General features: G+C 42.9%; 1 protein-coding gene across 4 annotated transcripts in view; it reads left to right on the top strand.

Moving 5' to 3' along the window:
* Nucleotides 1–13,999, top strand: part of NFIA (nuclear factor I A) — a 672,686-nt gene that overhangs the window by 231,037 nt on the left and 427,650 nt on the right. The window contains exon 1 of one of the 4 annotated variants that reach the window (XM_074265785.1): nt 11,076–11,262. The exons of the other annotated variants lie outside the window; for them this stretch is intronic. Coding sequence (XP_074121886.1) covers nt 11,260–11,262 — 3 coding nt within the window. The 5' untranslated portion in view covers nt 11,076–11,259. Of the gene's footprint in view, nt 1–11,075; nt 11,263–13,999 lie in introns of those variants that run through there. 4 annotated transcript variants of the gene reach the window in all.

Below are 13,999 nucleotides of genomic sequence, written 5' to 3'. Positions count from 1 at the left end.
AAGGTAAATTAAGGCCCCTTTTTAGCCATGTTTGCAGATTTTATAGATACTAATGGGAGAGGAAGAGGAAACCCTGGAAAGGGAGAAAAGTTTCTGCTAGTTCTCAGTGAGGAGAGAGAAGGGTGACATCTCCTAAACAGGTCCTTGATCATGGCTTATTACTATCATTAAACCTTTCAAAATAATTCATTTGTTATGGTGTCATTTTTTTTCTCCTGGGTCTGTTCACTTTATTTTTACCTCAATTCATCTAAGTCTTAACTAGGATGTTATTTTAAAAAGTTTATTTATTTATCTATTTTAAATTAAAGCTTCTTTCTTTCTTTCTTGGCAATTAGGGCTAAGTGACTTGCCCAGGGTCACACAGTAGGAAGTGTTCTGTGTCTGAGGTTAAATTTGAACTCAGGTCTTCCTGACTTCAGGGCTTGTGCTCTATCCACTGCAATACCTAGTTGCCCCAAAGCTTTTTATTTTCAAAACATATGCATGGATAATGTTCACCATTTACCCTTGTAAAATCTCATGTTCCAAATTTTTCCCTCCTCTCTTATTCCCTCTGCTAGACAGCAAGTAATCCATTATATGTTAAACATGTGCAATTCTTCTAGACATAGTTAAGAGATAATTTAATAAGGGGAAATCACCCAGTATTCTATGCTCTAAGATCATAGGCTCTGCAGGTATCAATTCAACAATGCCACATTTATTAATTGCCTTCTGTTTGGAGGGGCCTGTATTAAGCACTAGAGATGACAAGACAAAAGTCATCTCTGATGTCCAGGAGGCTGCAGCTTGTCTGACACTCAGATGTCACTAAGCTCAGTCCCACCTCTGGAAGCAAGCCATCACTCAGGAAGGCTGGATGAAGCTCCTGCACTCCAGGAGGAATCTTAGCTTCTCTCTCTATCTCTCCCTTTGCTTCTGTCCTTTTTCTCCATTTCTGTTTTCCTCCCCCATCCCTTCTCAGCCAAGTTAAAGAGAGTCAATCACTAAACATTTATCAGTCCCTGTGTGCCAGTTCTGGCCTAAATACTGGGAATACAAAGAAGGGCAAAAACATGGAGCCTGCCTTCAAGGAGTTCACTTTCTAACAGGAGAGGCAAAGTGAAAATATCTTTGTGTATACAATATTTAATATAAATCGAAGATTTCTCTCAAATGGCCAGTATGGTGGTAGTGGGGGAGCACACATTTGCTTCTGTATGCAGATTTGCTAAAATGTATTTAATAGTATAAAAGCTGAATATATTGATGTTACTCTTTGTGTAGCTTGTGGTGGGGTTTCATCATGGAGAGAGCTTTTCAAAGGATGGGCTGGCAAATGTTCTTATCTAGAGGGCCATAGTTAATGTGTGTGCCATGTGTCTGGCTGCTAAATTAATCATTTCTTGTAAGAGCTGGAGAATGAATGAATAGGAAGCATTCTGAAGGACAAGCATTCACTACCTTTTGCATAAATGCTCCACTTTCCCTACAAACTTAGATTTAATGGGTTTCAAACCAGCCCTGGTTCCAAGTTTGAGTTAAAACAATGACTATATTTTTAATAATACTGTTACTGTGGGACTTTGAGCTTTGCTAAGTACTTTGTATCTACTGTCTTATTTGATCCTCAGAACATCTCAGAGAGGTAAGTGCTGTTATTATCTTCATTTTTGGGATTAGGAAACTAGGTGACTTGCCTAGGCTCACATGGCTAATGAATATCTGAAATAGGACTTGAATTCAGGTCTTCCTGAGTACAAATCTAGCACCCTAGTCACCATCAGATAATTCAGTTCTTCTTAGATCTTTCTTTAATTTCAGATTTTATTCTTTAGTACACACAGGGTCCAATTTATGCTCAAATCCCAGAATCTCTGGAAAGGGCTCTGGTCCCTTCCTCCCTTGCCGCCTTTTTAGGGAATAGTTAAAGGTGGGAGAACTGAATATTTGATGTATTGAGACATTATTCATGCCTGATAAAATGCTGAGTATTCCAGCAATCAATTCCCCCCAAACCTATCTCTGTACTCATAAGGTCCAAGATAGAAAACAATTGCTTTCCTTTTTCTAGGTCCATTAAAAAAAAAAGTCTTTTAGGGACCATTCATCATTTTTATAAGTTACACAAAGAATGTTTTTCTACTCAAACTCCAATGTTAGAACAAAAAGAACAAGAAGAGGGGGCATCAGCATAAAGAGGTATTTTTGTGATTTCCAAAGCATCCATTATTAATAGGATAAACATATAGAGATAAAACAAAGATATTCCTATGTTCTCAGGGATAAGAAATGGATTTGTTTGGGATGATGTCAGGATGGATTTTATTAATATAAGGTTTGCTTCTTCCAGGGTTTTCATAAAACCTGAAGCTTTCTACTGTAGTGGTAACTGTATGTACCGTATATAGTAACACCTTCTGGCCGATTTAAATGGATAAGTATTGGACTGCTTATGTTCAAACCCAACTCTAGTGCTTGGGCTGTTAAAAACAAAATGAACAACAGTCCCTGGCTTCCAAGAGCTTATATTCTACTCTGGAAATATCATGATTAAACCATTAATATCATGTAATGTGAAGGAGAGGATACAAATTACTAAAGTGATAAGGGATGAATACTTGGAGGGAAATGTTAAGGTCATGTAATTTGAAGGAGAGAATATAAATTACTAAAGGGATAAGGGATGAGTGCTTTGGGGGGAATTGTCATATGAGTTAAACTCAAAAGGAAGTTAGAGATGGATTTTAAGAGGCCACAGTGGGGAGGTCAGGTATTCTACAAATATAGACTTTCCCAAGGAGGGTCCCTAAATCTGGAATGAGCGAAACTGAGTTTAAAACCCTGCTTTGCTACCAATAACTTGAGTGATATGGAGCAAATCAGAGCCTTCTTTCTAAGATAAGAAAGATAGGCTAGAAAGATGCTCTTGAAGTTTCCTTCTAGTTCCCATTACTTTGTTATTAAATTAGTTAGCAATTAAATTAAATTAAACCCATATCTCTAGGGTTGTTACCAAAGGCATTGACTTAATCCTGGTGATGGAGAGTACAATCTGGGAAATGCTGTAATAGCACCATCTTTGATTGGAAGAAGAAAAAGAAGGATTTAACTTGGAAGAGGGTGTTTTCTACCAGAGACCATAAATGCTGTTCTGTAGTATGACAGCTTAGGTTCTGGGATAAAAGGTTTCTATTTTACAGGAGAAAGATTGATGGAGAAAAAGCACATGAATTGCCCAAAGGAAATTCATAGAATTACAGTGTATTAGAGCCAGGGGATCTGGAAGGTCACTTAACTCAGATTCCTTTGCAAATGCATAAATCTCTTCTATGAAGGCCATTATGCTAATAAATTTGGAATAAGGATGACCTGGATTCAAATCTCACCTGTATCTCAATCAGCTCTCTGAGCCTCAGTTTTCTTATCTGTAAAATGGAGATAATAATAACATTAACCTTAATAGAATTGTTTTAAGAATGAAATGGTGGATGCAAATTCTTCATAGCACTTAAAGGAATATACAGATATATTCACTTATGGAATATGCTATTATTATAATTACTCATAGTAATAACTCATATTTTAGGATTTACATTTTGCTTCTCTTTAACAAGTCTGAAAGCTGGAAGCACATGTATCATCTCTCCCATTCTCCAGAGTGGTTTAGTGAGATGCTTATGGTCACACAGCCATTGAACCTTGAAGATGGGGATAGGATCCCTGATGTCCTGACTTCTAGCCCAATTGTACCATAGGCTTTTCTTTCTCTACTAAATACCTTCACTGATGAGAAACTCAGAGCCTTACAAGGGAGGCCATTCATTCAATTTCAGGCGGGTCCCAAAAAGAGCAGTTTCTGAGATATCCAATTGAATCTGTCCCCCTCCCACTTCCTAATTTTAGAGAAGGGTCCAGAGCAGGGTGACTGGCTCAGGATGCTAAAGCCTGAGCATGGACCTGTTCTCTGACCTGCTTTCTGCCATTATCCCACTTTCCCCAGGGCTGTCTGGGGTCCATAGCTCGCTCCAGATACTCAATTACTTTATCTTGGACTGACTAACCCATGTGTTTCTTTTTTGCCACAATATAGACAAAAAATGTAAGAAGGAAGAAAATCCTCTTTTGGAGACAGATCTTTTGCTTTATTTCACTCTTGGTTGCATGAAGAAAGAAAAGGTGGATGGGTCAAGGAGAGCCAAGAATGATGAGAGATGAGGAAAAACCAGAATGGGATGGAAAGCAAAGTGCAAGAGATGGTCTCCTTTAGTGAGGGCCTCCCCTTTTCTCCTCTCCATGCCTACCAGGGTTCCCCCTCACTAGTTTGTCCAGACCCAAGAGACAATTAGCCAACCTGGTTATTTATCCAAGCAAACTGTCCTTAGCAGCCTGTTAACTATAGTTATAGTACAACTAGAACTTCAGTTGGGGAGTTTCCAGGAGTAGAGTTTCTTCTCCAAAGCAGCCTCCTCCTGTTACCCCAGTTTCTTTCTCTCATTGTGGGCTGAGCTGATGTTGTCTGTGTTTTCCAGGCAGGGCTCCTTTTAGCTTCTGTACAGATTTCGTGGCCCCCCTTGGTTACTTGATTTAATTTTATAGCCATTCTGTCTATAAAATAATCCATTTACATTCTTCCTTTTCCCAAGCTTTAGAAACACTGTATGTAGGAGACTAATAATCTGGTAGAAAGAACAGAAGGCCAGAAGCCTCAGCTTGGCCTTTAACAGGCTTGGCACATCCCTTTGGGCCTTCTCCCCCATCGCCACCCCTGCCCATGCCTTCTTACTCCAGCTTTGTAAAATTACTCTCTTCCTGGGCAGAGTTCAAACTCTATCTTCTGAAAAGACTCTTCCCTAATCCCCCCAAGTATTGGTCCCTTTCCTCCCAAATTCCCTTGTAGGAAACTACTTTGCATATATTTGTAAAGAAGAATTTTACTTCTGTTCTGTACATATTTTCTGTGTCCTATTCCCATTAGAATCATGAACTTACTACTGCAAAATTTTTACTTAGAGCCCCAGCATCTAATACAGTACTTTTAACTTATTAGTTGCTTAATACTTGTTGATTGATCTGTTTTCCTCCTCTGTAAAATGAAGGGGTTGTTCCAGGTAATATTTTAAAGCTTTGGGAGAAATCTTATATGTACAAACAAACATATATATTTATATATGTGAATAAACTATGCATATATGAATATATATGTTATCTATATATGTATATATACATACACACATATTATGTAGACATACACATATGATATATAATATAATAATTTCACAAAGTGTAACTCGCTTTCCTTTTCCTTTCTCTTTCTTTGTTTCCCTTTGTCTCCATCTTTCTCTATCTCTCATATTCACAATGGAAACCAGGGAGAAATGTGTCTTTCTCCCTGATCCTCCCCTTCTCCTCCCACTGGTGAGTAGGAATCCTGGAAACCTGGCCAGGACTGGGCCTAGATCTAAGCATTAATTGGTGATTAAACTGGCTCACCAACACTGCCAATCCTATTGCAGGCTTTGTCCAGCTCCCTTTTACCGCCTCCTTGCAGTGACTAAATAAGGCAGAGCTATAAACTCATCACTGAGAATGAACTCAGCTAGCTCATCAGCAAAGACTAGAGGATAACATCTAAGAGACCAGCAGAGCCATTTCTTAGATTAGAAATCCCATCGGGAGAGGTGGGGAGGGAAAAAGAATGGGACCTAAAGTCAAGATCCTGGCATTCCTATTGGCTCTGATCAATGATAATAAATGGCAGCAACAAGAAGAAAAATGAGAGGAGCTTCCTGGATCCCTGCTCTTGGGGTCAGGAGCATCTGAGTTTTGACATGTATTTTCTGTGTGAACCTCAGCAAATCAGAAACTCACAGGGTCCTGGGCAACTTCAGCAAGGTTATAACATCCTAGACCAATCTGCTTTGGGAAAGGGATTTTCGTCATCAGGAATTCTATATTTTGGAAGGGGGTGGGGTGGGAATTATAAATTGAAAAGCAATGTACTCCCTGCCCTCAAGAGATCTATAATTTAAGTGTGTGTATAGGAAAAATGATAAATATATACACTTGTATGATTCAGAGATGATTCAAAATAGGAAGTGATCAGGACAGAGGAGAGAGAGGCAGATAAGAACTCAGCAGAGAAGCATTGGAAGAGGAAGCAGTCTCATTTGGTTCAGAGAGAAGGAAAGGAACCGGAGCTGGACCTGCCAGAAAGGCAGCGATCATAGGGAAGAAATAAGTACTTATTAAATGCCTACCAGGGGTCAGACATTGTGCTAAGAGCTTTATATGATCTCATTTGATTCTCATAACAATCTTGGGAGGTAGGAGAACTATTTCCATTTTACATTTGCGGAAACTGAGGCAGGTAAGAGTGACTGGTTCAGGATTAGGTGGCTGGTTAAGTATCTGAAGTCCAATTTGAACTCAGGCCTTCCTGATTCCAGCTCCCGTGCCTCTATCTTTCTGGCTGATCATTGGATCTTGGAAGGGACCTTAAAGTAATCACTTAGTCCAACCTAAAGCTTTTTATTTTCAAAACACATGCATAGATAATTTTCAATATTCACCCTTGCAAAATCTTGTGTTCCAATTTTTTTCTCCCTTCCTTCCCCTCATCAACTCCTCTAAATGGCAAATAATCCAAAATATGTTAAATATGTGCAATTCTTCTATACATATTTCCACAATTATCATGCTGCACAAGAAAAAATCAGATCACAAAAGAAAAAAGTGAGAAAAAAAATCCCAAAAGAAAGCAAACAACAACTACAACAAAAGTGAGAATGCTATGTTGTGATCCACACTCAGTCCCCATAGTTCTCTCCGGGTGCAGATGGCTTTCCATCATGAGACCTGGAACTGGTCTGAATCACCTCACTGTGGAAAAGAATCTCATCCATTAGAGTTGATCACCACATAATCTTCTTGTTGCTGTGTATAATGTTCTCTTGGTTCTACTCACTTCATCATGTAAGTCTCTCTTGAAGTCCTCCTGCTGGTCATTTATTACAGAACAATAATATTCCATAACGTATATCACAATTTATTCAGCCATTCTCCAGTTGATGGAATCCATCAGTTTCCAGTTTCCTGCACTACTAAGAGAGCTGCCATGAACATTTTTGCACCTGTGGGTCCCTTTCCTTCCCTTAAGATCTCTTTGGGATACAAGCCCTAGTAGAGCCACTGCTGGATCAAAAGGGATGCACAGTTTGATGGTGCTTTGGGCCTAGAGCCAAAATGCTCTCCAGAAGAACCAACCCCCTCATTTTAAAGACAATAACTACCCAAGGCCAAGGAAGGTGAATTTGGGCAGCATGAAACAGATAGTGTCAATGGCAGGATTTGAACCCACATCCTCTCACCTAGAGCCACAGCCATTTTCACAATGTTCCAGGCCCCAGGGATGATCTGCACAAATGCAGGAACATGAAGGGCTCTAAAAAGCAGCTCCCAAAAGCCATGTAACTCCTTCTCCTCATGATTCAGTGGTTTCTGTTGATGAGGGTCCAGCTCACATCAAATCCAATTCCCATTGCGAAACTTCAAACCATGGCAAGCAGAACAATTCCTTTTTGCTTCCTATCTGAATGTTCTGCAGGCCTTCCTCATGTCTGTCATTTCCCAGGCTAGTCTAAGTGGTTTACCCTATGCTGGCGTCCCACTCTGAGTAAGTGCTGCCTGGAAGTAGGAGATCCCATCTCTAGGAGATTTATAAGTTCCTTCTGATCACACCAGGAAGTTGGAGATGCACTTAATTTATCCCCATTTTACAAATGAGGAAACTGAGGCTTGATGAGGTTAGGATCAGATTGGAAGTGTCAGAGTGGTCACACCCACTTCAAGCTATTCTATCTATTAAGTTCTCTTTTTAAAATTTCAGTGATGACCATTTTATATAGCAAATTTTCTGAGATATCACAAAACATTGAAAAATGGAAACCAGGGATCTAAATGGCCAATAAATATGACAAAATGCAACCACAAGGAAAAAGAAAGAATAAAGTAATTTATTTTTACAAATAACATTTTTACTGAGTTTTGGGGTTTTGTTCTGGGAGTCTGGCAATTGGGATTAAATGAATTGCCCAGGATCACACAGCTAGATAATGTCTGAGGTAAAACTCGAACTCCAGAGCTGGTGGTCTATGTACTTCAAGCCACCTATCTGTCCCCTATTGAATTGTTTTTACATCTACCTTCATTTCCCAGTTCAGCATATCTCTCTTCTGCCCTTGGGATGATCTAAGATGATTATTATTTATTCTCCATTTTACAGATGAGAGAATTCTGGTCTAGATAAAAACAGTTCAGCAAAACCAGCCAAGAGATAAACCAAATCTGAAATGTTCTGACTCTTTAGTTCTCTGCCTCTCTTCCTTCTCTCCCTTCCTTAGGATCAGGCTGGGTCATTCACATTTTACAGCAAGTATATTAAATAAATCACCTTTTTGGACTCATCACAACCTTATGAGGTAGGAGCTATTATTATTCTCATTCTGAAGATGAGGAAACAGCCTTAGAGAGGTTAAGTAAATCAATTAGCATTTATTACATACCTACTATGCCACAAGCACTGTTCTAAGCAATGGGAATACAAAGAAAAGCACAAATGACCTTGGCTTTCAAAGACCTCAAAATCTAACTGAAGGAGCTTCTGGTCTAGCTCTGTGGTATCAAATGCAAATAGAAATTGGGGACTAGGAAATTGTTCATATTGCAGGTTGTACATTGAGAGATGACACTATGTTTTATGTATTTTGTTACATTTTCCCCAATTACATATTAAGGTGGCTCAGGCTCCACTCTGCAGTGTTTCAGCAGGGGTTAAATAGCTTGTCTATGATCCCTTATTTAATAGCCAGTCAGTCGACAAACCTACTATGAACCAGGATAAAAAGTCCCAGATGACCAGGTGCTTCTATTTTGATGGGGGTTCAAGTTATATACATGTAAGTATATGCAAGATATATACAAGGGAAGATCTGGAAGATGCAAGGTCCTCTATCCCATTCAAGGTCATGCTGCAATTTTTCTGCAGTACTGAATTGACAAGCTCTTTATTCTTGAGTATTACTTAAATCCAGCTCGATGGTCAGGACATGCACTTTCCTGGGGTGGGAGAAGAGACTGAAAGTGAAGTGAGAATGGATATAGTTTTCAGGCTCTGGTTGTGGGGAAAGGGTCCAGTGGAAGAAGGATGGATTTGCAAAGGGAGCCTTTGTCCTTGCATTGTATCTAACTCTTCTTGACCCCATGGACTGCAGCACACCAGCCCCTTCCTGGGTTCAATTCCTTCCTCATGTACCATGAGAGCTTGAGAAAGTTGTTTGCCTTCCTAGGGCCATGGCTACCTCAAACAAAACATAATTCTTAAATTCTTTATAATTCTACGATGCTACAGAGTCTCTTTCTTCTCTGGGCCTCAGTTTCCCCATCTGTAAAATGTGGGAAGTGAACTCCTGATTCTTGAGTCCTCTTCAGACCTGAGTTCTAACTGAAGAAGCAAAGGATTCTGAGAGCAAGCCACAACCTATGTATGTGTTGGGAGGCAGCAGAATGAAGAAACTTTGGATTCTCCATAACCACAATGTGCCATCCCATGTCCTAATGATGTAAAGGGCAGTGAAAAGACTAGATTCCCAGCCAACATATGATTTGAAAAGTGAATGCTTAAAAACTTAGAGAAACTTCTCCCTCCCTTCCACTCTTCTGTCTAGCTTGCACTCCATTCTGTTACTCCAAGGAAGCTTAGATCACTAGACAACCCCACCCGGGCCCCCCCCTTCTTCGTGCCTTCCTCCCAGGTCCCACTAAAAAAAAAAATCAGTCTGAGATGGGAAGCAAATCTGAGCTTTAAAAGTGATGCTGCAAAAAGTGAATGCTGAAAAATGATCCATGCATGCGTTTTGAAAATGAAAAAGCTTTAATACAAAAATTTTAAAAGGTGATGATGCAAAAAGCTCTTCCACTCACAGACAAAACCAAACTAATCCGTCCACATAGTCCTCAGACTGGGGCCCGTGTGTTAGTGAAAGCCCACTGCTTGCAACACTGTGGAAGTCTGGTTTTGAAAACATCCTCAGAGCCCCACAGTGGCAAATGCTCCTTTCTCAGGGTCATTCCAGTCAGCTTGGAGGTGATCAAGGGCGTATTTGGGGGAGAGGATGGGCAAAAACCACTGAAGTGCGTGGGAATCTGCAAACGTTCCTGAAGAAGGCAGGTTCTCTGCGAATTACACTTCCTAATTCTAGACTCATTCCTCTGCGGAGAATGCAGCAAGGCTGCTTGCTGCAAATCCTGAATTCCCTGCAGAATGTTGCACTCATCTGATTTAATGCAATGCAAAGGAGTTTTAGTTTTCGGTCTCTCCCAGTGCAAAGAAAGCTTAAATCTCTCACCCACCGCGGAGAACCGGCCTCATAACTCACGGGAGGCTTTGGGGAAAGCAGGTGGACGGGCTGGAGGGGAGCACGCAAAGCCCGCAGCCGCAGCTGCGGGCTCCCGCCCTCCCGCATCCGCTCCCTCAGGGCTCGGGACTGCAATGTCCGCCCGCCAGGGAACTCCCCCTGCGCACTGAGCACTCCCCGCCTCCTCCGAGCTCGGGAGCTGGGCCTACTCAGCCGGGGTCTCTTCTCTTTGGAACGATGTCCCGGCCGGCCGGAGCTCGCGCGGAATCCTGGAGCTCGCGCACAGTCCCGGGCCTCCGATTGGCCACGCGCGGCGGAGGGCGGAGACTAGGGGGGCGGGGCAAGGCCGCTTCCCCTCGGCGTGCAGTCGCCGCCTCGTGCGTGGTTACTATGCAAATTGCAGCGATTGCGGAAATAAACAAGGGGAGGGAGGCGGGTATGGGGAGAAGGCTGCCGAATCGATTGCAACTTCTGCAAAGTCTAACACAATCCAAAGCCCACAAGGCAAAGCCAGAGAGAATCTGAGAACCAGCCAGCTCGGGTTGGATCGCTTTCAAAAAGAGGAGACAGAGAAAGAGAGAGAGAGAGAGAGAGAGAGAGAGAGAGAGGGACAGAGAGGGAGACATTGAGAGAGACTGAGAGAGGGAGAGCGCGCATTGCAATTGCAAAATCCTGAATTGGAGTTAAAAAAAAAACCTCCAAGAAGCCTGCAATTGGCCAACAGCTTTAAAAAAATCTCTTCCGGGTTTTCAACGGTTCCAAGTTTATTTAGATATTTTTAAAATGCAAAAAAAAAGGTGGCAACAATGAAGCAGTTCGTCTGAACCCTTTAAAGTTTCTCACGTACTCTTTGTACATTGCAATGGTACGTGATGCGTCAACTTTCTATTTTGCGTTTATATGATCCGGGCTTGATAAACAAAGATGTGGGTAGATTGGCTTGTGCTTAATGGTTAAGACTTTAAAATGATTTCGGGTGCATTCGCGTTAAGTGCTTGCTTGGAATGTCTACTGTGATGTGCTTTCTGGGGTTTGCTTGGTTTTGCATCTTTTTTTTTTTTTTTTTTTCTTTTTTTGCAAGAGATAGCAGTGTGGGTGGGTATGGATATATGCACCAAAAAGACCGGGTTTCCTTTTTTTTTTTTTTTTTTTTCCTGAGGATTTGAGAAAACCGCTGAGGTTGACAGATTTTTTTTTTTTTCCCCTCCAAGCGCTTGCTCGGTTCCAGAAAGGGGAGGGGGGGGGAAATCCCTACGTGCTCGGCTCGGTAAAAAGACGTCTAGCCTCAGCAGTCAACCTAACCCGAAAAGCAATGTCTGGACCGAGGAATAATTGACTATTCGATCCTCTAATCAATGTTAGCGACACGGACGATTGACAGGGTCTTGGACCAATCAGGAGAAAGTTTGGGTGTAGTATGGTTCGAAAACGCCAAGGGGGTGGGGCAGAGGATGTCTAAAGTTCTCTGCGCTCGGCAGGGGATGGTGTACTGGAGCCTGTCAAAGCTACCGAAGTCTTCCGGCTTTAGCTAACACAATAGGGGAGGGTGGTGGTGGTTTAAGTGAAAATACTGATTAGCCGCAGTTTTTGCATGAGTTTTACGCCTTCTTTGTCGCGCGCTGAAAGATACCGGAAACGTTTTGTCTGGGAAATCCGCAACTTTAAAAGATTGTTCTTTGCCCCTCCCCCGCTCCCCCTAGATTAGAACCTGGGCAATGATAGGAGCTGTTCTCGAGGGGAGGGCATCAGACCCTCTAAGCCGAAGTATCTGGGCCCCGCTGGGGAAAGGGTCAGGATTGTGGAGCTCGGTCGGGTCCTGCTCTGTGGGGTGCTGCAGTGGTCCGAGCGCCCGTGGCGTTAAGGCGCCGGCTCGCAAAGTTCTTTGGAAGCAAGTCTGGTGGTCTTCACTGCTCTTAGTCTGTGCCGGATTATAAGCAAGGGGCCTAAGGGAGGAAGAGCGAGGTCGCTGGCCTGGGCTGTGTCCCGGATGGAATGACAGCTGTTTTGTCACTGGGAGGAAGCAGGGAAGAAGACAGGGCCAGAAAGAGGCTTTTTTTTTTTTTTTTTTTACTTTTGATAACTAGCGTTTCTATGGTCAATCGTACAAAAAAAGCGAGGGAAAGACTCCTTCCTCCATATCTCTCCCCGCGTGGCTACCCCCTCCCTTATGAAGGGGACGAGTGTGGGAGTTGACTGAATGGCTCGCTGGCTGCTGGGAGTCCAGCTCTGCGACAAGTGCCTGACATCGCTCCACTAGAAACCCACTGCTCCAGCTTGGATTGGAGTCCGGAATTGGCGGCCTTTCACTAAAGTCTCTCTCTTCCCTTTCCTCCCCACCCCCGCCCTTTCTGTGATCAGGGTCGAAACCTAATCCTGTGGGGAAGTGAAAGGAAAATAATATGAGCTCTTTTCCCTATTTGAGTTAAATTCCTGTCTAAGCAATGGAGTGCAGAGGCTTTTCAATATGGAAATCCGGAGGTTGGAGCATCAGCTCCCTTTAGCAGCAGGGATTTCTGCAGGCAGGTATCCATATAGACCACCAGCCTGGGGCTCCGTGGGGAAGCAGGGGGAGGAGAGAGAGGCTGAACCCCAAATGTGGCTTCCGGTTGCTCTTAGGGGTAGCGGTGCTCACCTCTATTCCGCTTTGAACTTTCCAAGCCTCGGGTATTAAAGCCCACCCCATATTATTAATAAGATCTGGCCATTAAGTACCTTGGAAATGAAAGGTATTTGAGATGGACGCATAAGTGAAACCTTATTGACGTAATTTATATATCTAAGAGGATTTCACTCAGGCTGGCAAGGTAACGTTTCTGCAAATAAAACAGAGCAAATGCAACGCCGGGCAGCCTGCCAGCAAGAATATGGATAGCAGAGATCATGGCAGGAGCCTCCTTCGCTCCCAGACAATCCCATTTCAAGGCAGCCCTCCCAGCCCTGGCAAAATAAATGATCGAAGCGGTTAGTTCCAATCGGGTGTCGGGGAGGGAGGTATTATCCTGCCTAACAATTAATTACTTATGTAATTACACCCTACCGGCTCTAGGTAGGACTATAGGGTCCACCGTCAGTCTCCTTTCCGGGCTTCCTCCCTCCCCTCCCCCCGCCATCCCCTGCTCTCTGCTAGCACACCTTCCAAAATATCCCCTTTAAATACACTGACTGGTTTAACTTGGGCCGAGGGGAGAAAGGCCAAATATCGCCTAAATCGGACACTTTTGTTTCTTTGTGAGCGTTTGAATCCGGGCTGCTGAGGGAGAAAGTTACCAGGCAGGAGCAGAGCTTCTGCAACTGTAACTATTTGCCGGAGTTCTGCTCTCCCGGAGGCTGGAGTCCCCCTCCCGGCTCTGCTCGGGATTTTTTTTTTTTTTTTTTTTTTTCGGAAGGGAGGGGACCAGCCGGGGGAGGGAGAGCGCGAGCGCGAGCGAGAGAAGGAAAGAGCGGATGTGGAAGGGCTCGGGATTCAACCCTTGCCTAGAGGGCGCAAACAACCGTCCCATATCCCAAAGTCTCAGGGCGCCAAAAGTTACTTAGGATAATACTCCCAACCGCACAGCAGAGAGCTGGAAATTGCGGGTTAGCGGGCTCCGGCAGCAAACAAA

Source organism: Sminthopsis crassicaudata, chromosome 4 (genome assembly GCF_048593235.1).
Source record: "Sminthopsis crassicaudata isolate SCR6 chromosome 4, ASM4859323v1, whole genome shotgun sequence".
NCBI classification, from domain to species: domain Eukaryota; kingdom Metazoa; phylum Chordata; class Mammalia; order Dasyuromorphia; family Dasyuridae; genus Sminthopsis; species Sminthopsis crassicaudata.
The sequence above is the reverse complement of the archived record's forward strand: the minus strand, read 5'-3'. Positions and strand labels throughout refer to the sequence as shown.